This window comes from Mus caroli, unplaced genomic scaffold (genome assembly GCF_978045245.1).
Source record: "Mus caroli unplaced genomic scaffold, Mus_caroli_1 scaffold_16, whole genome shotgun sequence".
Taxonomy (NCBI): Eukaryota; Metazoa; Chordata; class Mammalia; order Rodentia; family Muridae; genus Mus; species Mus caroli.
In genome coordinates, this window is record NW_028227271.1 from 49,822,090 (window position 1) to 49,844,927 (window position 22,838).

Here is a 22,838-nt window from a genome sequence, read left to right on the forward strand (position 1 = left end):
ATGGCAGGTTGGCAACGGGAAAGGCCGAGAACGCTGGTTCCTCCTCTAGTCAAACGCAGCTCCTATCAAAAGCCCAGAGTCCCCAAGATCCAACAGGAGAGGGCTCCTGCCCAAGTCCCTAATCATGGGGCCCCTAGCCTGCTCGGTCTCTAGGGCACATTTCCATTCCAGGCCGGCGAGCAGGTGTCCGCGTAACAGGTGCCAGGCAAGAGGCCCGGGTCCTACGTGGAGAGGACCCCGAGACTGACTCCAGGAAAAGGCCACTTCTAGAGGAAGAAGGCTGAGGGAGGGGTGTTCAGAGGGACCAAGCCCGGGCTGGGGGCAAGGATGCTGCCTGTCCATGCTCCCGGGGCTCGATCGTCACCTAAGCTGCCCCACTTACAATCTCCAGGCAGACGAAAGCTCCGGAGTACGTCCTTAGGATGTCGGGGCCAGCGGGCAGGGTGACCCGGGGCGCCGGGAAGGACACGGCAGGGTTCGGGGGCGGCGGGACTGCTCCGCCGGCCGACATGCTGCCGCTGCTACGTCTCCGTGCACCGCCGCCGCCGCCACCGCCTCCCGCGTCCCGCCTCCGCCTCCCGGGCTTGGACGCCGCCGCCGCCGCCGCCACCGATCAGATCCGCGGGGTTCAGGCGTGCTGCTCGCGGAAAGGGTGTGGCCACGGGCCCTCTACCGACAGAGCCCCGCCCCGTCACGTGGGCACAGGTGAGCGCGCCTCCGCCCTAGCGACCGTCAGGGTCACCAGCACAGGTGTGGTGCGCCCCAGCCTCAGGCGCCAGCTCTGCAGCCCTCCTGGATCTTCAGATCACTTGCTGCTCCTGCACTAACTGTCTGCTGGTTCCCACCTGCCCATCCCACTCAAGTCTCACCGCTGGTCCTCACCCACTTTCCCCAGTTGGGTAGGAAGACAGAGGCTGTGACTCAGAAGGAAAACACCAAGTTGCCAGGCACACCTGGTGATGCCTGTTTTAAAGGCGATTCTAGGGCGGTTTTCAGGGTCATGTGGCACATTGGAGTCGTTGGCAGTGGGACCCTGGAGGAATGCCTTGAGTCATTTCTGTTCTGGTCTCAGAAATCCGTATGAGGATGTCCACCAATGATGGGCAAAAGAGTTAGGTGTACAGGAAGCGATGTAGCTTATAGGATGGTAGCTATTTTTTTTTCCAGTTTTGACGTCAATAATCATACACAAAATGTTAGCTTCATTATGTTTCCACACAGACACTTTTTATTTCATTCTCAGAAATGTATTCTTTGCTATTGCTTTTAAAGACTTAACAATTATTAAAACAAAACAGCACACTACTATATATGAATGCCAAGCCCCAGTTTCCCCCCTTGCATTCCCATTTTACTGGTTTTGCTGTCAATGTTCTGAAAGTGGAAAGAACAAAGGGACATTTCTCAGAGATCATCTAAAGATAAGTTTCACAGATCAGCACACATGTAGACCAAGTTGGTAAAACCTGACCCAGGCATGGGGATACGCGCCCAGAATCATAGTACTTCATAGAGTGTGGATTGCCCTGAGTTTGAAGTCAGCATAGACTGCAAAGCTGGTAATAGGACAGCTTGGGATACCTAGAAAGAACCTGTCAAGCAACAAGAGCAGCGATCAAGTATGTGGATATGTAAACGTGTGTCTTCTATACACATATGCATGCATGCACACATTCACACACACACACACACACACACACACACACACACACACACACACACACACAAACCTATTCCAGTATCAGACATTCTACAAATTGAGTCTTGTTCTGATCTATCAAGTTTAGCTCTTGAACTGTGAGTTACTCCCTGCATGGGTTGTCAGCAGGTTTTAACCTATGTCTTTATTATTTTAATAATCGAAACTCATAGGTGTGGTGGTGGCACTACAGCAAAAGCCACAAAAGAGGGTGTGGATGAAACCTTGTTTGGGCTTCCTGACACCACCACCTGTTAGTCACCAGTTTCTGGCAGTTCATGTGTGCTGGCTATCTAGTAGGAAACCTCAACTTCTCTGTATTGCTTTGTTCAATCGATGAACTTTTCTGTGTCCAGACCCTGATTGGCAAGAGATCTTTGTTTTCTTTTCTTTTTTTTCATATTTTTTATTGGGTATTTATTTCATTTACATTTCCAATGCTATCCCAAAAGTCCCCCACACGCTCCCCCACCCACTCCCCTACCCACCCACTCCCCTACCCACCCACACCCCTACCCACCCACTCCCCTACCCACCCACTCCCACTTCTTGGCCCTGGCTTTCCCCTGTACTGAGGCATATAAAGTTTGCACGGCCAATGGGCCTCTCTTTCCACTGATGGCCTACTAGGCCATCTTCTGATACATATGCAGCTAGAGACACGAGTTCTGAGAGGTACTGGGTAGTTCATATTGTTGTTGCACCTATAGGATTGCAGATCCCTTCAGCTCCTTGAGTACTTTCCCTAGCTCCTCCATTGGGAGCCCTGTGATCCATCCAATAGCTGACTGTGAGCATCCACTTCTGTGTTTGCCAGGCCCCGGCATAGTCTCACAAGAGACAGCCATATCTGGGTCCTTTTAGCAAAATCTTGATAGTGTATGCAATGGTGTCAGTGTTTGGAAGCTGATTATGGGATGGATCCTCAGATATGGCAGTTTCTAGGTGGTCCATCTTTTCGTCTCAGCTCCAACCTTTGTCTCTGTAACTCCTTCCATGGGTGTTTTGTTCCCAATTCTAAGAAGGGGCAAAGTGTCCACACTTTGGTCTTCGTTCTTCTTGAGTTTCATGTGTTTAGCAAATTGTATCTTATATCTTGGGTATTCTAAATTTCTGAGCTAATATCCACTTATCAGTGAGTACATATTGTGTGAGTTCTTTTGTGATTGGGTTACCTCACTCAGGATGATGCTCTTCTGCCTAGGCAGCACTTAAAGGATCTTCAAAGGTGAGGCCACTCCAGAGAATTTGTTATGGAAATGCCCAGTAACTACATACAAGGTACCAAAGTGTTGTGGTGAGTGAACTTGAAATGACCTTGGACTTTGTAGATCCATTAATGACCTAAAACTTCACCCGTGTATATTTTAAAGGTGTCACCAAAAAGAACACAGCTACTAAACCCCTTTCCAGCACCTACTTTGCCATAACTGCTTTGTACCCGCCCCTACCTACTTTGGTTTCCCAAATGGTCAGGAGAATGAGAGACTGCTATGTACCTCTCTCCTACATAATAGCAAATGTGCTCAATAACTAATGCTCTTTCTGGAATGGACTCCCTTTTCATGATCACTATCTATATCAGTATTGTTTTTCTTGATGATCCCAATTTCATCTCGATGATGGCAACTCTAGCATCCATTCCCTCCATGATTATTTCTTTCTCCACAAACTCAGCTCTGAGTTCTTAACAGTGTGATCCTCTTATCCATTTCTGTGACCTCTAGCATGCCTTACATTGCTGAGGTTTGGTCTTTTGCTATGTATTGTAACTCTGGCCCCCATGGCCTGGTTGCCCCCAGAGACAAGAGAATCTACATACATAAAGTACTGTCATGTGAACCTGTCACTTAAATTAAAACTATTGGTTGAATAAAGATGCCAACAGCCTATAGCTAGGTAGAAGAGAGATAGGTGGAGTTGCAGTTCCCTGGGCTTGGGGTCTGAGGAGATACCACAGGGAGAGAGAAGGTGGAGAGTGAGAAAGACTCCATGGGATAGGTGAGTCATGAACACATGGCCGTGAGGGCTGGCCAATTGAATGTAAGAGCTGCCCAGGTGGAACCTAACTTAGAGGGTAGATATGTGCCCAGCTCTACTACATTAAAGGCTTACTATAAATATAAGAGTTGTATGTCTTTTACCTGGGAGCTAAATGACCACAGGTGGGTAGAAATCTAACTGAGATTAAATAATGACTACAGCATTGTTTTGCTTGTAGATTTTCTCTGAACACTCTTTCTTTCTTTCTTTCTTTCTTTCTTTCTTTCTTTCTTTCTTTCTTTCTTTCTTTCTTTCTCTCTCTCTCTCTCTCTTTCTTTTGTTCGTTCGATCGTTCTTTCGTTCTTTCTGTCTTTCTGTCTTCCTTCCTTTTCCTTCCTTCCTTCCTTCCTTCCTTCCTTCCTTCCTTCCTTCCTTCCTTCCTTCCTTCTTTCCTTCCTTCCTTCCTCCCTCCCTCCCTCCCTTCCTCCCTTCCTTCTCCCTCCCTCCCCCTCTCTCTTTCTTTTTAAAAATCATTTGCTATATGTAATAGCCCCATCTCCTGACTTCCCACACATTCTTTCTTCTGATAATACATCCTTTCTTTTATACTACTTCCATACCCTAAGGACTCTTTCCTAGAAGGTTCCTTTGGGTCATAGGGACATTACTTTATGGCAGCTTTCCCTGAGGTTTCACAGGACCTGTCCCTTCAGGTGTGTGCCCATGACTTGATGGACTTATGCCCCTCACAGCTATTACCTTGCTGAATTAAAGTTGTGTTCGCTTGTCTCCTATCCCTTAGCTAGAGTTGTGTAACAGGATATTAATTTCAAAAGTTCAGTGGTGGCACCAGGAAACAGGGAGTATTGGGTATCAAGGTGAGCTGTGTATCAGCCTATTGGAAGTTTAAAGTGGGATTGGTTTGCAAGCTCATTGGACAATCTGTGAACTACTGTCTTCTGTTAGAATATTTCAATCTCAGGAATGAGAAAGTTCGAAAAGAAGATTGTTGGGGGCAAGGTGGAAGAATCACACTTCCTCTCTTTTTATTCTTCACCATTCCCTGTCTGATTACAGGAAGTTGTTAACCTTTAGTAGCATTGCATAATGCAAGTTCGAGTTCAATCAGCCTCCCCAGTGAACTTTCTTGGTTTTGTGGCCATTACTTTCTTTTCTCTTCTTCCTGCTCATATGAAAATTTGAAGTCTGCCTCAGCTTGTCATTTTACATTTCTGTCTGGAAATGATTCTTTCAATTTCCTTTTTTTTTCACTTTCTAATTTACATTTTCCATTCAGTCTTTTTTCCTCTATAAATATCTTCAAATTTCCCTTATTACCTAAGCCAGCAACGTCTGACCTCTACTCTAAACAGGAGAACTAACATCCCTGAATTACAAGGAACAACTAAAATCTAAGAGGAAAATACATGAAATCATGCTATTTTTTTTTAAGGCTTTGCATAGAATGCAGTGCAGAATTGTGATTGGATAGGAAAGTAACGATGGTAGCACTATGGATTTCTGAGGTTGAAGAATTTTCAGAGTGCAAGAGGGAGCCATCCTTGGTAGAAGGCTGCAGTCTCCTGGAGTTTAGGTGATGGAAGCTTGAAATTTAAGGAAATAAACAGGCTCAGAGTTCATGGGTTACTGAAAAGGAAAAGTTATATACCAGTCAAAACTGAGGAGTCACCAAAAGGGTCCCTGAAATCTTCTGGGGAGTACAGATGGATAAAGTACTGTGGGGAAACTCCCAATAAATGGTGTACTAGATAGACTCAGTACTGTGCCTGAGTACTACGGCCATGTTCATGTTGGATAAATGTCTGCTTTAGTCCAATATCACAAATCTTTTATTAACCTCTCTCTGTTTTTTGAGATACATTCTTCTAGTTTTGGTTAACCTTAAACTCCTGATATGATCCTCCTGTCTCTGCCAAGTGCTGGGGTTGGAAGTATGAGCTAAGACATCTGCCACAAATCCTTAAAAAAAAGTCATCAAAAGTGCCAGGTGGTGGGGTGGATGTTTTTAATCCCAGCACTGGGTAGGCAGATCTCTGAGTTCAAGGCCAGCCTGGTCTATAGAGTGAGTTCCAAGGCAGCCAGGGTCTTTATAGAAAAACCCTGTCTCAAAACAAAAACAAACCAAACCAAAAACAAACAACCTTCCAAAACAAACAGAAACCAAAACACACAGCAAACAGCAAGATAAAGTACACAGTGTTGGGCATTCAATTATAAGTCGCCAGTCTTATGGAGAAAGCAGGGATAATAAAATATAACAATCAACCTTTATATAGAGGCCAGAAATCAGCTCAGGTGATGTTTCTCAGTGGAAGAAAACAAAATAGTTATTATAAATGGATGTCATATATAAAAGTGGAACATATTAAATAAAAACAGATGTAACCAAATTGAGCTGTATATAAAGACAACAACTTGACAAATTAAAACTACGCTGTAGAAGATTAACTGTAGGCTAGCTCCTGAGGAAGATAAGACTATTTAACTTGAAGATGTGTAAGTAGAACCTAATGTTTTATATATACTGGGAAAACGACTGAATGAATGTGCCTGTGAAATGTGTAGTTGAAATGTTTTGATATATTTGTAATCAGAGTCTTAAAAGAAGATGGACTAAGGATTATTTAAAGAAACGATAGCTGAATAATATTCAATTAAAAAAAAAGATATACCCACAGAGTTAACAAACTCTACAGATTTGAAACCTGAAGAAACCAAGTCACATGCTAATCAACTTGCTTAAAAGCCATGATGAAAAGCTTTGAAGTAACCAGAAAAGAACCCTCACATTATTCAGAGCAACAGAGATAGAAAGACCAAGATCAGACAGAGGTAGCGATTTAAGCCACTAGACAGATGAATGTCATCATTAAACTATCAAAAGGAAGAAATAAATATGGTCCCTGTACAAGTCTATGCACTATAAGACAAAAATATGTTTTCAAAACTGAAAGTGAAACATAATTCTTTTTTCATGTATGAAAAGAATTCAAAATGATTGAGAGTGGGAAATGCATTACAGTAAAGGGCATGGTTTAGGTAGGAAATGTTAGGGACACCTGAAAATCTAATTCTACACAGAGAAAATACAGAGAAAGGATGTACATGTGAGAAACACAGGATGCCTTGGATTGTGTGTGTTTCTGGGGTGAGCATGCGTGCCTCTCTCTCTCTCTCTCTCTTTCTCTCTCTCTCTCTCTCTGTGTATGTGTGTGTGTGTGTGTGTGTGTGTGTGTGTGTGTGTGTAAGAGTGCCAGTGGTGGCCAGAGTCTGATATAAGGTGTCTTCTTCAGTTACCTTTTTTTTGTATTAACTTGGAAATCAATTTTTAATATTTTCATGTATTCTTTGCCATTCTTTTTAATATTTCCCACAACAGGTGGTGAACCAACGTGTTGGGCAAGAATCCATTAGAAATTTAAGATTACTAGTCTGAGAGTTAGATTTTTATTTATTTACTTATTTTTATTTAAGTGAGTAGTTGGATAATACTGAGATGAGTCCCATGGACTCAAGGGTGGGAACTGCTAGCAGCAGGCTCTGACATTCCCAGTTGTGGGGAGTTGCAGGCTGCTCTGAGTCAGGAGAAGGAGGATGGGAGTTGCCTACTTCTTAAGGCAGAGATGGATTGAACTGTGAATTTATAAAATTGGGCTTATTTGCTTTTAGGAAAGATTTAGATACCGATTTTTTTCCGAATCATGTGGGGATTTTTGCCCACCGTTCAGAACTAGCATAGGGAAAATTAGACACTGACTCCAAATAGAGAGGACAGAGCTAATTACCTGCTATAACAGATATTAATCAGTATAATGTCTGTAGCTCCAGGTGGAGAGCAGAACAGATATTATAACAGGTATTAATAAAATTAATGTCTGTGGCTCCAGGTAGAGAGACAAACAGAAAGATGGTATATAGATATATATTGCTCCAATACACCTCACACGATACTCAAATTCTGTGTAACCTGGACACCACAGGAATCTTGGGTTTTTATGCTGCTTGGCAAAATAGAAAAAGCCAAAATAATAGGTACATACAGTATTTTAGTTTACTTCATTTGTTTTGGGTTGTTTTAACTTTCAAAATGGGTGTGATTTTGAGTTTTGTGGTTATATTATTCCTCTGGGAGAGAGGTCAATATAAAGGTTTTTCTGGTCACTGGCTCGAGGGTATGCTGATTTGGAAGAAAGGTTTTGACTCTGCATTTTTAGAAAAGGGATTAGTGTTTATATACTTTCCACAGTAATATGGATCAGACTTGATAGATGGAGACACTCCCTGCCCCAAGGACTTGATTCCAGAGAATCAAACAAAAAAGTTATCTCGATGATAACTAAAATTTTGTTTAGAGATATGTATATTATAGGATATACAGCCTTGGCGAGTCTCACAGTCAGACATGCTGAACTGATGAACTCCTGCTTGAACTCCTGATGTTTTGGACTTCAGCCGGATCCAGTCAGGACACAGACACCAGAGATTAATACAATCATTGATGTGTCCTTCTTAAGGCCAACCAACTCCCCCATTTTCCCTACCCTTCCCCCTCCTTCAAAAATATCTCAACATTCATATTAATATTCAGCTTGAAGAAGTTACAAAGAGTCATTGTCCCAGTCCCCTGGGCTTTGGGGCTGGAGGTGAATATTCTGAGGTTGCCTTTCTAGAGAATTTAGAAATGGTCATAATTGGAACAGGGAGGAAATAGCTAGAATTGATTGTATAACCGCGATCTCATTTGGTAGAAATCTTTATAATTGTTACTAGTTGAAGTCATAATTTCTTATTTTGGTACAGAATTTATTTTGATGCAAAATCAGTTTTCATTGGTATAAATTTCTTCTATTGATACAAACATTTTATAAGTACAAAGCTTAGGCTCAGTCCTTCTATAACTGTTATTATAAACTGATCTGAGATGATTAAGTCTGTGAGTTAACAGTCAAATAGCAAACCCAGGGCTCTGAGCTTATTGCTAGGGTGTTTTCAAGATATTTAATTAGAAATCGCTGAAAGTAGTTAACGGAGAGCAGTCCAGATTACTTTACATAGATAGTTGGTTTTCAAGAATGTCAGAAATCCACAGAATGTGACGTTTAATGTTATTTATTCACTTGTTGTTAAGACAAATCTGCTCCTAACAGCTTTCCATTCATGGATTCACAAAAGCAACTGAGCATCTTCCCTCCAGGGGAAGCTGTACATTTGGGCTAAGTTGCCACTGGGCAGAAATTGCCACTCTCTCCTGCAGACCTGTACTGTTCTTGAAAGGACACAATTTATAGGTTAGGACAGCTTAGTTCTGCCAAGACAGAATAGACGAGTCCTTAATAACTCCTATTTTTTCAAAGGTCTGTCAGATGATCCTGGGCCAGAAGGCTGAAGACAGATGTTCCAACTTCCTGACTTACTAGGGATGTATAGGTAAGTAGCTGTCTCTACAATTTGTCTCAGTTCTGGAAACTGTGTTAGACTTCCTATATATTTTCAGTTAATGTTGGTCATTCTTGGTCATTCAGCTAATGTTGGTCATTCTGACTAGGTTGAAAGACTACTTACAGTCTCATAGCCAACCCAGGCTATTTCCATTGAGAGAACAGATTTGAGAGGATGGTTTTCAGATGGCATACAATCTAAAGGCAGGACATAAGTCAGGTGTAGAATTTTAAGTCTTTTAAGTTAGGATAGATGACAATGTTCTATTTTATTGACAAAATGATAGACTGGGTTTTAAGTCTATCTTGTACTTTATAAATTACAAAATGGTAATAGTTGTGCTCAATTTATATCTGAGATAAAAGAGTCTTTTAAGTGAACAGAAATGGAGAAGTCTTGCCATGGTGCTATTGTATTTTGATGTTAATTCCATTTTTCCCAGGAGGGGTTGTCTGGACCAAGGAATGAGTCACGTACACAGTACACAGGTGACTCCTTGTGAACTATTTCCTAATGAATAAAGGAATCAATCACTGGGTGAGTAGGCAGGAATTTTGGGGCAGGAGGAGGAAGAGAAGAGGTAGGAGAGAGATACAGGCTCTTGGATGGGGACAGCTGGAGAACAAGATGTAGCATCTTCTGGATTAGATGGTGAAACCTCCAGGATTTGCCACAGGAGGATGGCTTACAAAATTAGCATTCTAGTTGTTGTAACCAGAGATTGACTGACCATTGATTCCAAACTAAGTTTGTGTGGTGTTTTTCTTCACGCAGCAGTTAAGCTGGGTTCCAGAGAAAAAGTTATGGTGGCAAAGTTATTTGTTTGCCTGATGTGCATAACAAAAGGCAATGGAAATTTTGAGGCATGGGGCTGGCATGGTAATGACCAGCCAGTGGGAACTTAGGGAGCTGGGTGGAGAGATTTTGGAGCTCTGAGTCAGAGAGTCTCCACAAGAACTGGTCAGTGAGACTGCAGGGGCTGAGAGTAGCTGGGTCAAGCGTGGGAAGTTGCTGCTCTTTTTAATATTTCCCACAACACTAATGGATACATGCTACTGTGTCCAGATGAGTTTACGATGTAGACCAGTCTCACCTCAAACTCACAGAGATCTGCCTTCTTCTGCCTTCTGGTGTTGGGATTAAAGGTATATGCCACCAGGCAAGGCTTGTGCTCTATTTTTTTTTTACATGAATGGTGACGATCCAAGCTCTAGTCTTTATGTTAATATAGAAAACACTTTTTTGATCTGAGTTTATAAAAAATATTTTAACCAATTCCTTGAGATATGTTAAATTTAAAAAGTATTTTACATTAGAATTGGTAAAATAAAATTCGACAATTTTATATTTTAAGATTTATAGTAGGTGTAAGAATTACACTGCAGCTCTATAATATCACAGAGGTCTTGAGAAGGAAATACCAACTGTATCCCCAACTCCTTCTGCTTCACTTACACTGTTTGAATAGTGCATTAAGTTAGATTATCAAAATTTAGAGATGTCATTTGTGAAATCTGAAGGAATAACAAAAAAGAAAGAAGGTGTAGCTGATAAATAAACAAAGGAGCCCTACAGAATTCACAAAACATGCACAATTAGTTCAAAAGAAGCCAGGCAAAGACAAAGAAAAGATTAAAAAATCAGATAAACTCATTGTCTACAAAAATCTTACTTTAAATACAAAGAAAAAATATAAAGCTATGTGGTGGTGCTACATGTCTTTAATTTAAGCACTCAGGCATAGACGCTGGCAGATCTCTGAATTTGAGAGTGTAAAGTGGTATACCATAAGAAGAATAATTTTTTAAAGCTCATGGGATGCCTTTATTAGACTAAACATTTTTCAATTCCATGAAAGCTATCAAGAATAAGGTGGGTCAGTGAATAATGATAAAAGGGCCAATTTATCAAGAGGGTTTAACATTTCCAAACTTTTATTTGCTTTATAATAATTTATAAATATATGATATAGAAATAATAATTATAAGTGTAGAAAGGTGTAAAGAAATCCACAACTGAAATGAAGCCTTACATTGCCACCTTTCTTGATAATTGGTAAATTAGAAAAATCAGCACTGGTACAGAAGACTTATCACCCCATCCAAAAGTGTATCTGCTCTTCTAGATGTATATTTTTGTGTAAATAATTGATACATAAATGCTTTGGGGAAACCTGGACTGGGAATAAATAACAGCTAGAAACTGAAGAGGCCAGAAAAAGGTGTGTGACTTTAGGCCAAAGTCAGGCTGATGCTGTTGAAAAGCTGGGATGGAGTTCTAAGATATCCTAAAGCCCTCATGTCTGTTGACCTGACTATTAGACTACTGAAACAACCCCAATGAAATGGGAATTTCCCCAGGACTCAACATGCTGGAGAGAAGGAAAAGCCATCAGCCAGAGGTGGAACTTGTTGCCCAGGAGAGAATTTCACACAGTTCCAAGTACTTGAATGAGCCTGAAGTCCAGACAAGGATGGTTCAGAAATTGTCCAAACTATGCCTTGACAGATTTTTTAGATTTGCAAATTCTTGGCTGTTCATTTAAAACTTTAATGTCACTTCAGGACCCAAAGAAATGACTGTGGACATTCACTGGCTCGTTCCTCCTCTTTCTAATCTGAACGAGATTAATTTCCCTTTTCTCTGTTTTATCTCTTCTCTCCTTATTGAGGATGGGTGGCTAGACTCAACTTAGGGCACAGGTTAATCCTCCAAAGTCAACACTTTACTTGGGATCACTGGAGAAGGTGAAGTGCTCCAAGCATTTGCACATAAAATGGCTCCCTGTCTTCCAGGCACTCACCTAGGGTACCACCTCAGAAGGCACACAGGAGGGGTGTGTAAAGGGATGGACTTGGGGGTGCAATGGCACCAGTTCCCTCATTCCCTTGTTACACCTCAAACTCCAACCTCTTGCTCAGATTTCAAGCATCTGTCTTTTGGAATGACCTTGCACCCGAAACTCAGCATGTCCTAGAGTAAAATTTCCCTCCAATTCTTTACCTTTCTTTTGGCTTCTTCTACTGCTCTTTCTATTACTATATTTCACAGTTACCCAGTTTTTAATTTTATTTAAAAATACTTTGTTCTGTCAAACTTCCTATGTCTAGTTATTTGTGATGACTAATTCCAAGTCATCATGACCCTTCTTCTCTGATGTTTCATTTATAAGCCACTCATTCATTTCCATTTCTGCAAGCAAAGTTGAGTTACCTTTCCTTTGAATGACACATACTAAATAAAAGTTGTAAATGTGGACATTTGTCATCTACTCTCCATTCTCTGGTAAAGTTTAGATAGTTCTCTGACACTGGCTTCATCAAACTGGGCTAGACACCTATTCTTGCCCGCCTCCCTTCTGATTCCTGCCTAATCCATCCCAAGCAAACAAGTAGGAGGCATTGTCTCTCTTGAATGATCCTTCCTTTAGCCTTTGCATATACAAACTTGAGCTGCTCTTTAACTTCCTGCTTGACAATCACAATGCCTGAAGCCAAGTTTGAACGTTTCTATCTTTCCAACAGTTCCCACGTTCTGTCTTATGTAGCAGCCACACACTAGGTCATACGCAAATGAATATGTACATACGCATATTTATGAGCATTCAAACTCATAAATAATATTGCATGTTATTTGTTCCTTTTGTGTATTGATTGATTGATTGATTGATTGATTGGTAGTGTTTGGGTATTGAGCTTAAGGCCACATGTATGCTAGAAAGCACTCTATAATTGAGCATGACAATGAATTCTTCTTTCTTTCTTTCTTTCTTTCTTTCTTTCTTTCTTTCTTTCTTTCTTTCTTTCTTTCTTCTTCTTCTTCCTCTTCCTCTTCCTCTCCTTCTCCTTCTCCTTCTCCTTCTCCTTCTCCTTCTCCTTCTCCTTCTCCTTCTCCTTCTCCTTCTCCTTCTCCTTCTCCTTCTCCTTCTCCTCCTCCTCCTCCTCCTCCTCCTCCTCCTCCTCCTCCTCCTCCTCCTCCTCCTCCTCCTTCTCCTTCTCCTTCTCCTTCTCTCCTCCTCCTCCTCCTCCTCTCCTCCTCCTCCTCCTTCTCCCCTTCCCCTTCTCCCCTTCCCCTTCCCCTTCTTCTTCTTCTTCTTCTTCTTCTTCTTCTTCTTCTTCTTCTTCTTCTTCTTCTTCTTCTTCTTCTTCTTCTTCTTCTTCTTCCTCCTCCTCCTCCTCCTCCTCCTCCTCCTCTCCTTCTCCTTCTCCTTCTCCTTCTCCTTCTCCTTCTCCTTCTCCTTCTCCTTCTCCTTCTCCTTCTCCTTCTCCTTCTCCTTCTCCTTCTCCTTCTCCTTCTCCTTCTCCTTCTCCTTCTCCTCCTCCTCCTCCTCCTCCTCCTCCTCCTCCTCCTCCTCCTCCTCCTCCTCCTTCTCCTTCTCCTTCTCCTCCTCCTCCTCCTCTCCTCCTCCTCCTCCTTCTCCCCTTCCCCTTCTCCCCTTCCCCTTCCCCCTTCTTCTTCTTCTTCTTCTTCTTCTTCTTCTTCTTCTTCTTCTTCTTCTTCTTCTTCTTCTTCTTCTTCTTCTTCTTCTTCTTCTTCCTCCTCCTCCTCCTCCTCCTCCTCCTCTTCCTCTCCTTCTCCTTCTCCTTCTCCTTCTCCTTCTCCTTCTCCTTCTCCTTCTCCTTCTCCTTCTCCTTCTCCTTCTCCTTCTCCTCCTCCTCCTCCTCCTCCTCCTCCTCCTCCTCCTCCTCCTCCTCCTCCTTCTCCTTCTCCTTCTCCTCCTCCTCCTCCTCCTCCTCTCCTCCTCCTCCTCCTTCTCCCCTTCCCCTTCTCCCCTTCCCCTTCCCCCTTCTTCTTCTTCTTCTTCTTCTTCTTCTTCTTCTTCTTCTTCTTCTTCTTCTTCTTCTTCTTCTTCTTCTTCTTCTTCTTCTTCTTCTTCCTCCTCCTCCTCCTCCTCCTCCTCTTCCTCTCCTTCTCCTTCTCCTTCTCCTTCTCCTTCTCCTTCTCCTTCTCCTTCTCCTCCTCCTCCTCCTCCTCCTCCTCCTCTCCTCCTCCTCCTCCTTCTCCCCTTCCCCTTCTCCCCTTCCCCTTCCCCCTTCTTCTTCTTCTTCTTCTTCTTCTTCTTCTTCTTCTTCTTCTTCTTCTTCTTCTTCTTCTTCTTCTTCTTCTTCTTCTTCTTCTTCTTCTTCTCCTTCTCTTCCTCCTCCTTTTTCTCCTCCTTCTTCTCCTCCTTCTTCCCCTCCTTCTTCTCCTCCTTCTTCCCCTCCTTCTTCTCCTCCTCCTTCTCTTCCTTCTCCTCCTCCTTCTTCTCCTCCTTCTCCTCCTTCTCCTCCTCCTTCTCCTCCTTCTTCCCTTTCTCCTCCTTTTTCTCCTCCTCTTTCTCTTCTTCTTCTTTTTCACTTTTTCTTTTGGAACAGGATCTCATTAACTTTCAAGGGTGGCCTTGAACTCACCCTGTTGCCCACATTTGAATTTGAAATCCTTGTGACATACCCTCTAGTAGCTGAAATTACAGGCTTAGCTTAAGTCATCCTTTTATTTCACAGATTCATTTTGTATTGTGACCAATCTTTCCCAGATACTAGAGATATACTGGCATATATGATTGACAGAAACTTTATCAGCCTTCTGGTTTGAGGGAACAGACATCAGTGATACAAAAACCTGTTTTAAATTATGATAAATATTATAAAGGGCATTGGTTAGGACTCTAAATTGCAAGCAATAGAACTGGAATGTAGGTGGTTTAAATAAAAGTATATTTTACTGAGAAGACTTGTAGAAATTCACAGACTTGGCAGGGATGTTATAAAACTCAAACTCAGAAAATAGAGCAGATATATAGCTAAAGTCACAAAATCACATACAAAGCTCAGTGACAGGAATAGTCTAGTGCTGATGACATGGCCTTTATTTTTTCTTTCTTATTACTCAAAGTTTCTGTAGCCCTAGAGCTCAGTGTAGAGACCAAGCTGGCCCCAAGTTCAAGCCAATTCTCCTGCCTCAGCCTGCTCAAAGCTGGCATTGTGGGTATGAACCACCACGCCTAGTCAGGCTCTACTTTCTGTTCTACCAATCACCAGAACCATTCACTCTTGCAATAACTAGATTCTTGATTCCACCACCACACAGTTCCCTTGCCACCCATGTCTCCTTAAAATTGGAGCCTCTGCCACCACCTACGCTTCTTAGAGCTGTGTGTTATTTAAATCTAGAAACCAGTTTGTCCATCCCGCTAAAGCTGTGGTCTAGATGAAAGGAAGATGAGGACCATGGGTCTCTGCTTTTCGACTTACATAATGAGAAATGGCTTCATGGCTCAGTGTAGCTTAAACTTTGGAAAACTGGTCAGATAAACATTTGGTTTGGGTACTGAGCTGTCAAGATGACAACAGCTGGTGTTCTTTACATGGTGAGCATGCAAATGTTTAGTTGAGTATCTTCATCCAACATGGGAAGCTGGGGAGACCTTTAATCAGTAAATGATGTACACTCAGAGATGAATACAAGCTCATTTGAAGGATAGAGTCATAGAGTCTAGAAGATGTGTGCCTAAGATACACAGTAAATATCTGTTGTGTGATAAACATCATTAATAATAAGACATGCATCAAAGAAAATATGCCTGAAAAATGTATTGTTAGTTTTGTTTCTTGGCACTTACCAAATTTTATCCAACACACAGTGATTTTTAGAGTATATAAAATAAAGAAATGGATTGATGTTTATACAAAACATTTATACAAGAGAGAATGGGTGTTGCCAGGACTTTTACTTAAGAAAAGCCATTTGAAATTGCTGAGTTTATACTAAGCACTATGTCACATCAAAAGAGAGAAAGAAATGTTTCCCTAGGGTTTTGTACTATATCAGTGTTCTTTAAGACTTGCCCAGAAGCAGATTCTACCTTGCTAGAAAATTATTCCATGATAGATAAGACCTATTAAGCTAATTATCTTCTAATAATATTACATGTATAAGTATAGCCTGTAGACAGATCTTAGTAGAGACCAGCAGTTTCTGAGGATATAAGATTGTGATTCTATTAGTCCAGTTTTGCAAACTGTATCTTGGGTATTCTAAGTTTCTGGGCTAATATCCACTTAGTAGTGAGTGCATATCATGTGTGTTCTTTTGTGATACGGTTACCTCACTCAGGATGATATCCTTCAGGTCCTTCCATTTGCCTAAGAATTTCATAAATTCATTGTTTCTAATAGCTGAGTAGTACTCCATTGTGCAAATGTTCCACATTTTCTGTATCCATTCCTCTGTTGAGGGACATCTGGGTTCTGTCCAGCTTCTGGCTATTATAAATAAGGCTGCTATGAACATAGTGGAGCATGTGTCCTTATTACCAGTTGGAACATCTTCTGGATATATGCCCAGGAGAGGTATTGCGGGATACTCTGGTAGTACTATGTCCAATTTTCTGAGGAACCGCCAGACTGATTTCCAGAGTGGTTGTACCAGCTTGCAATCCCACCAACAATGGAGGAGTGTTCCTCTTTTTCCACATCCTTGCCAGCATCTGCTGTCACCTAAATTTTTTATCTTAGCCATTCTGACTGGTGTGAGGTGTAATCTGAGGGTTGTCTTGATTTGCATTTCCCTGATCATTAAGGGCACTGAACATTTTTTCAGGTGCTTCTCAGCCCTTTGATATTCCTTAGTTGAGAATTCTTTGTTTAGCTCTGTACCCTATTTTTAATGGGGTTATTTGATTTTCTGGAGTCCAGTTTCTTGAGTTATTCACATGATATGCACTCACTGGTAAGTTGATATTAGCCCAGAAACTTAGAATACCCAAGATACAATTAAAAAAAAAACACATGAAACCCAAAAAAAGGAAGTATGGTTACTTCGTCCCTCCTTAGAATGATGAACAAAATACCCATGGAAGGAGTTACAGAGAGAAAGTTTGGAGCTAAGATGGAAGGAAGGATCATCCAGAGACTGCCCCACCTGGGGATCCATCCTATAAATAACCACCAAACCCAGACACTATTACATATGCCAGCAAGATTTTGTTGACATGACCCTGATATAGCTGTCTCTTGTGAGCCTATGCCAGTGCCTGGCAAATACAGAAGTGGATGCTCACCATCATCTATTTGATGGAACACAGGTCCCCCAATGGAGGAGCTAGAGAAAGTACCCAGGGAGCTGAAGGGGTCTGTAACTCTATAGGAGGAACAACAATATGAACTAACCAGTATGTAGCAGAAGATGGCCTAGTCAGCCATCATTGGGAGGAGAGGCCCTTGGTCTTGCAAAGATTATGTGCCCCAGTAAAGGGGAATGTCAGGGCCATTAAGTGGGAGTGGGTGGGTTGGGGAGCAGGGCGGGGGGGAGGGTATAGGGGACTTTCCGGATAGCATTTGAAATGTAATTGAAGAAAATATCTAATAATATTGTTTTTAAAAAGAACAGTTTTAGGTTCACAGAAGACCTCTGTGGACAGTAGGAAGCTTTCTCACACACCTCCCAACTTCTACACATTGTTATCACCCATCCCTGATGGTTAGCTTCAAAACTGACCATCTGACCATCACAGTTGTGCATCTTCTGAGTTTGGACAAACTGTGTGATGATTAGTGCTGTGCACTGTAGTATCATACAAAGAAGTTTCGATACTTTGAAAATGGTCTGTGTGCCACCTGAACATCTGCCCTTTCTCCAAGTGCTTAGCAATCATTCATCTTGTTCTATTGTAAAAATCTCCCTATTCTAGAATAATCACATAGCACACAAGCTTTTCAGACTGATCTCCTTCTACAAATAACACACATTTAAGTTTTCTTTGCATCCTTTTATAGTTCAATAACATTTATTTCTAGGACTAAATAATATTTTATTGTCTAGCTTACAGGTTGTAAAAAGAACACATACTTAAAATACTGTTTGCAGAGTAAGGAGATTTTACTGAAAAGTTGGGTAAAATGATAAACAGATGGTGTGTGTCTTATTACTCTTTTAAAAAAATTGGCTGTTAATTATGTGTCTATGCAAGTTTCACTTAATGCATAAATGTACATGTATCTTGTGCACATTGGTTATGGAAGAGTCAAGAGGGTGTTGGATCCCCTGGAACTAGAGTTACAAATGGTTATGAACCATCTCCTTTGGAAGAGCAGCCAGCTCTTCATTTGACTGTAGCATTTCTCCATCCCATTACACTCTTTTTAAACCCCATCTTTCTTGAAACACATAGTACTTGGGGAAGGGGAAGTCTAATGTTCCTACCTCTATTGTGTAGGTCAAGATCAGACTCTATGTTCACAAAAACTGTTATTTTGGCAGTGGATCGAGATGATGTGAAAAAATGTATCAGAATGCCTGTTGGATGAAAAAAAAAAAAGAAAGTTCTAGAATGGAGAAGAGTTAACCTGGGTGGATGAATTCTTCTTCTCCACTATTCTCTTGGAGAACTCTGGCTATGTGTAATAGAGAAGGAAGAATAAGCATGGCAGAATGATCCTACATGAACTGGCTGTTACTTAAATGGTGCTGACTTTAAAGGATACGAATAAGGAAATACATTTCTCCTCCTCCTCCAACTTCCCTGCAGCCTTTATGTTCATTGTCTTTAACTATCTTTGGGATGTTACAAACTGGTTTACAGTGTGTATAACTGGTAGAAAGCAGACTTCTTTTTAATTAAACATATTCCATTATAGTAATTAGTCTGCTATGTTCTCATTAAATGGAATTATCCATCACTTTTCCTAAACATTGCATTTGTTCATAGCCTTAAACTGTCTCAGGCTCCTCCCATGCTAAGTACTCATTAACCTGCTCTCTTTAAATGCATCCTCACTTGAACACTAAGGAGCTGTCTTCCCCTTTTTGTTTTTCACAATGGATCCAATGTTATCCAGATAAAAAAAAATTGTGGTACTAAATTTTACACGTTAAGTGAGCACTTATATCAATATAAAATCAGCTATACAGTTTATATAGGATTTATTTTATTTATGAAATGTAAGGCATATATTATGTATATACAGATACAAATATACATGCATATATATGTATATATATATATATATATATATATATATATATATATAGAGAGAGAGAGAGAGAGAGAAATTGTTTGGCAATAGACTGTAACAGTTAAGCCAAGTATTAAGTTGTAATTCCCAAGTTCCATCATGTGTGTGACTTCAGGCAAGTACCTTTACTATACAATGTCATAGAGTTTCTTTCCCATAGAATAAACAACGGTTGTAAAATCCTTAACTAGTGAATAGTCCTTCCTGTAAAATCTACAATTAGATGAGTATTAACATTTAATCACAAAAGCAAGAAGCTCATGACTGTCATGGAGTAGAGAATACAAGCAAGAGGAGGAAGGAGATAAGGGAGGGTAATAGGTATGAACATAGTCACCCTAAGTGGATGAGATGTGGAGAATTAAGTAAAAATTAAGAAAAACAAACAAACAAACAAACAAACAAACTTACCAACTCCAACTGACAATGAGTTCTGCTTTAAAAAAAAATGTGTTTGGGCATTCAAGTGTATACAACCATGGTGGGAACAGGCAGAAGCAGGGTTATGAAAAACATTATAAAAACTTGTTACGCAACCTTGCCTGGGGAAGGCCAGGTCTGGCTACTGTAGAAATGTCTGGCAGGTGACAGGTAGCTGTGGTCCTGCCTCTCCTACTTTTCAGTGTGACTTTGCACTCTGGGTGAGGTAGTTGTATTCCCGGATAGACTATGGAAGAACCTGAATCAGAGACAATCTAATCTGGATTTCAGATAAAACACATTTTGGTGCAAGGATACTCTAAATATTACGTTTATACTTTAAAGGTAATTTCCATGTAACTGAAAGTCAAATTTAACTCAACATTTGTATTCATTGAATCTGGCAGCCCTATTCTGTGATCAGTTTTGGCCAGCATGGCCCATCACTGGAACAAAAACCTAGGGGCAGAGCAGGGGAAATTAGGAATGGATCAGAAGTTTTGGCAGATAATGCATTTCTCACTAATATTTGCCTGGAGGGTAGTTTGCCTGTTTACAAACTATTTCATCTTTTTGGAAACAGGACTTTATGTCTTTTAATGAGCTGGAATTCTCTAGTCTTACTCTATGCAGCTTCAATGAGTTAAAAGCCCGTTTCTGCCTGCAAGCTAAGAACGCAGAGGAACCTGTCCAGTCTTCCTATCCCTTTGTAATCCAGACTGATTCTGTGAGACAAAATCTCAAGGCTCCACTGTTCCCACCAAACTGCTACACTAGGGTATTCTTTCTTTTAAAATGGTTATTTATTATTTATTGTGTGCGAGTGTATGGTTGCATGTACATATGTTGTACTACTTGTGTACCTGTGCTTTGGAGACCAGAAGATGGGGTTTGGAGTCTATGGAGGTTTGTGAGCTGCCATGTAGGTGCTGGGAACCAAACCCAAGGTGCTCTACAAGAACAATTTAACACTAAGTCATCTCTCCAGCCCTTACCCTTTTCATTTTAATTGTGTGTATGTGTGTGTGTGTGTATGTGTGTGCGCGCTCACTCCTGTGCACAAGCACATGTATATGTGTAGGGGGTATGTTAGAAAGTCAGAAGACAACTTTGGCTTTGAGTTCTCATATTCTATCTTGTTCAGACATGGTCTTCCTTATTGTTTTATGTGGCTGCACTGTTTATTCTAGGCTAACTGGCTAAAGGGCTTCTGGAAAATTCTTCTGTCTTTGTCTCCTCCTGTCTTGCTATGAGAGAGTTCAGATTACAGATTTGCACCATTGCATAGAGCTTTCTCCATGAGTTAAAGAGATAGGGATGAACCTCAGGCTATCACGCTTGGATGGCCTGCTGATCCATCTTCCCAGCCTAAGACATTCTTGAATCTGGATATGCCAAGGATCAGTGTTAACTATGGAGTTAGCTATACCAGAAAGCAGAGTCAACACAGGGATAGACAGTAGGGAAGGAAAATTACATTGTAAATTCATTTGAGATCTTAGATCTACTGCTCCATTCATAGTAAACCTCTTTGAACAGGTTTGGCTAGACACACATGTGAATCTAGACAAGGTAGTAGCCAAGACATTTACATGGCAATTCTGTAAGAAACTAGTAAAGATACAATGCCTGGCAGATTAATGGAACCATGTTTAAATTTATATGGTAAATTACTTACAAAGAAAGTCAAAGGTTGGCTCTCTGGTATATGTTGTGGTGATCATTTCAGAGGCACAGTCACTTACAAATGTACCAGGGTTGTACATTAGATGTGTGCTCTTTTGTATAGCAAAACGTTTAATAAGAAATGAAGCATGATGTAATTTAAGGTTTGAGAAATAACCTCCAAAGGGAAACAAAAGCAGATAGAGAACACATTCCCTCCAAAGTGAGATGAACAAAGACAGATACCTAGTTGCTGAGGAACTAATTTTAGATACCAGCTAAATTTTGTTATATTTTGTACCACTCCCTGAAGCAAAAGGGACAAAACACCTAACTCCATATGAAACTAGAAGAGGCAAGAAGGCACAATGTTTAGGGAAGTGGACTCAGAGCCAGCTCACAGAGATTGTGTCTCATGTTACTGAAGAATTGTATGTTCTGTCAAAACTCAGAAAGGCTGAGTTCCAAGGCTTTGTTTACATGGATACATACCTGACCTCTAGAATACTGTGAGGTACCTCCACAGTACCCTAGTGATGTATCTCTTGCAGTGGATACATTGTGGTCTTCCTCCCTCCCTCCCTCCCTCCCTCCCTCCCTCCCTCCCTCCCTCCCTCCCTCCCTTCCTTCCTTCCTTCCTTCCTTCCTTCCTTCCTTCCTTCCTTCCTTCCTTCCTTCCTTTTTTCTTTCTTCCTTCTCCCCTCTCTATTTCCCTTTTTCTGTTAGTTCAGGAATCTCCTCAAAATTTCAAAATCCCCTACCTTGAAATACAGCCTACTACCCAATTCAGAAGCTAAGGAGTCTAGCTCCTCATTACCTGTTCCCTCTGTAATCTCCCCTGCCACCATAGTTGAATGTGCTGCATAAGCATGTCTTGTTAGATATGTCTACTTCAGAGTTTCTTATAGATTTTAGTAGGCAAACTAAGAAAACTCAAAATCAATCTGATTGGGTGGCCATATGTGCCCCTCCCCCACCCCTGTGCACATATCGAACATGATTGGTTTAGTGGTCACTGTTCCAGGGGCAGCTTGATTATCTGTGAAACCAAATGCATGGACAGAGCCCAGTGGAGGCAGTGGTAACTCCAGCAGAAGTTCCAAGTGGTTCACAGATTTCTGTTTCTTTTCAGCTTTACGTTTAGCTTCTCTGGGGTACAGCTTATGTTTTTAATAAAACCATTTTATGTTTATAATACAGAGTTTTTCTCTCAAAGGCTAATAAGAGTCCTATTGATACATCTCCCAAGACAAAATTGTCTTGACTTGCCTCCCACCTACCTCTTACCTCTTACTGTTTTTACTCCAGGTAACCATGCATATAAGATTTTGGATTCTCAAATTCTTTAATAACTACAGAAATGCATTTATAAAACAAGGCATTTGAGGAAATGTGTATAAAATGGCATGCATTTACCCGAGTATATTTTTACTCTTCTGTTGCTCTGATAAAACTTCATAAACATGGCAATTTGTAGAAGCAAAGGTTTATTTGGCTTATCATTCTGGGGAGATAATCGTCCATGATTGGGGAACAGAAGTGGCATGGAGTTGGAGCAGCAACTGAGAGCTCAATTTCAAATACAAATGGGACTTAGAGGGGTACAGGTGGGGGTT

General features: G+C 41.1%; 1 protein-coding gene across 1 annotated transcript in view; it reads right to left on the reverse strand.

Annotated features, from left to right (window-relative positions):
- Mal2 (mal, T cell differentiation protein 2) overlaps positions 1 to 790 on the reverse strand; it is a 31,111-nt gene extending 30,321 nt beyond the window's left edge. Inside the window, exon 1 of the mRNA XM_021183583.3 lies at positions 383 to 790. Within this exon, the coding sequence (XP_021039242.1) occupies positions 383 to 511 (129 nt within the window). The 5' untranslated portion in view covers positions 512 to 790. The remainder of the gene's footprint in view (positions 1 to 382) is intronic.
- Between the last annotated feature and the right edge of the window lie 22,048 nt (positions 791 to 22,838).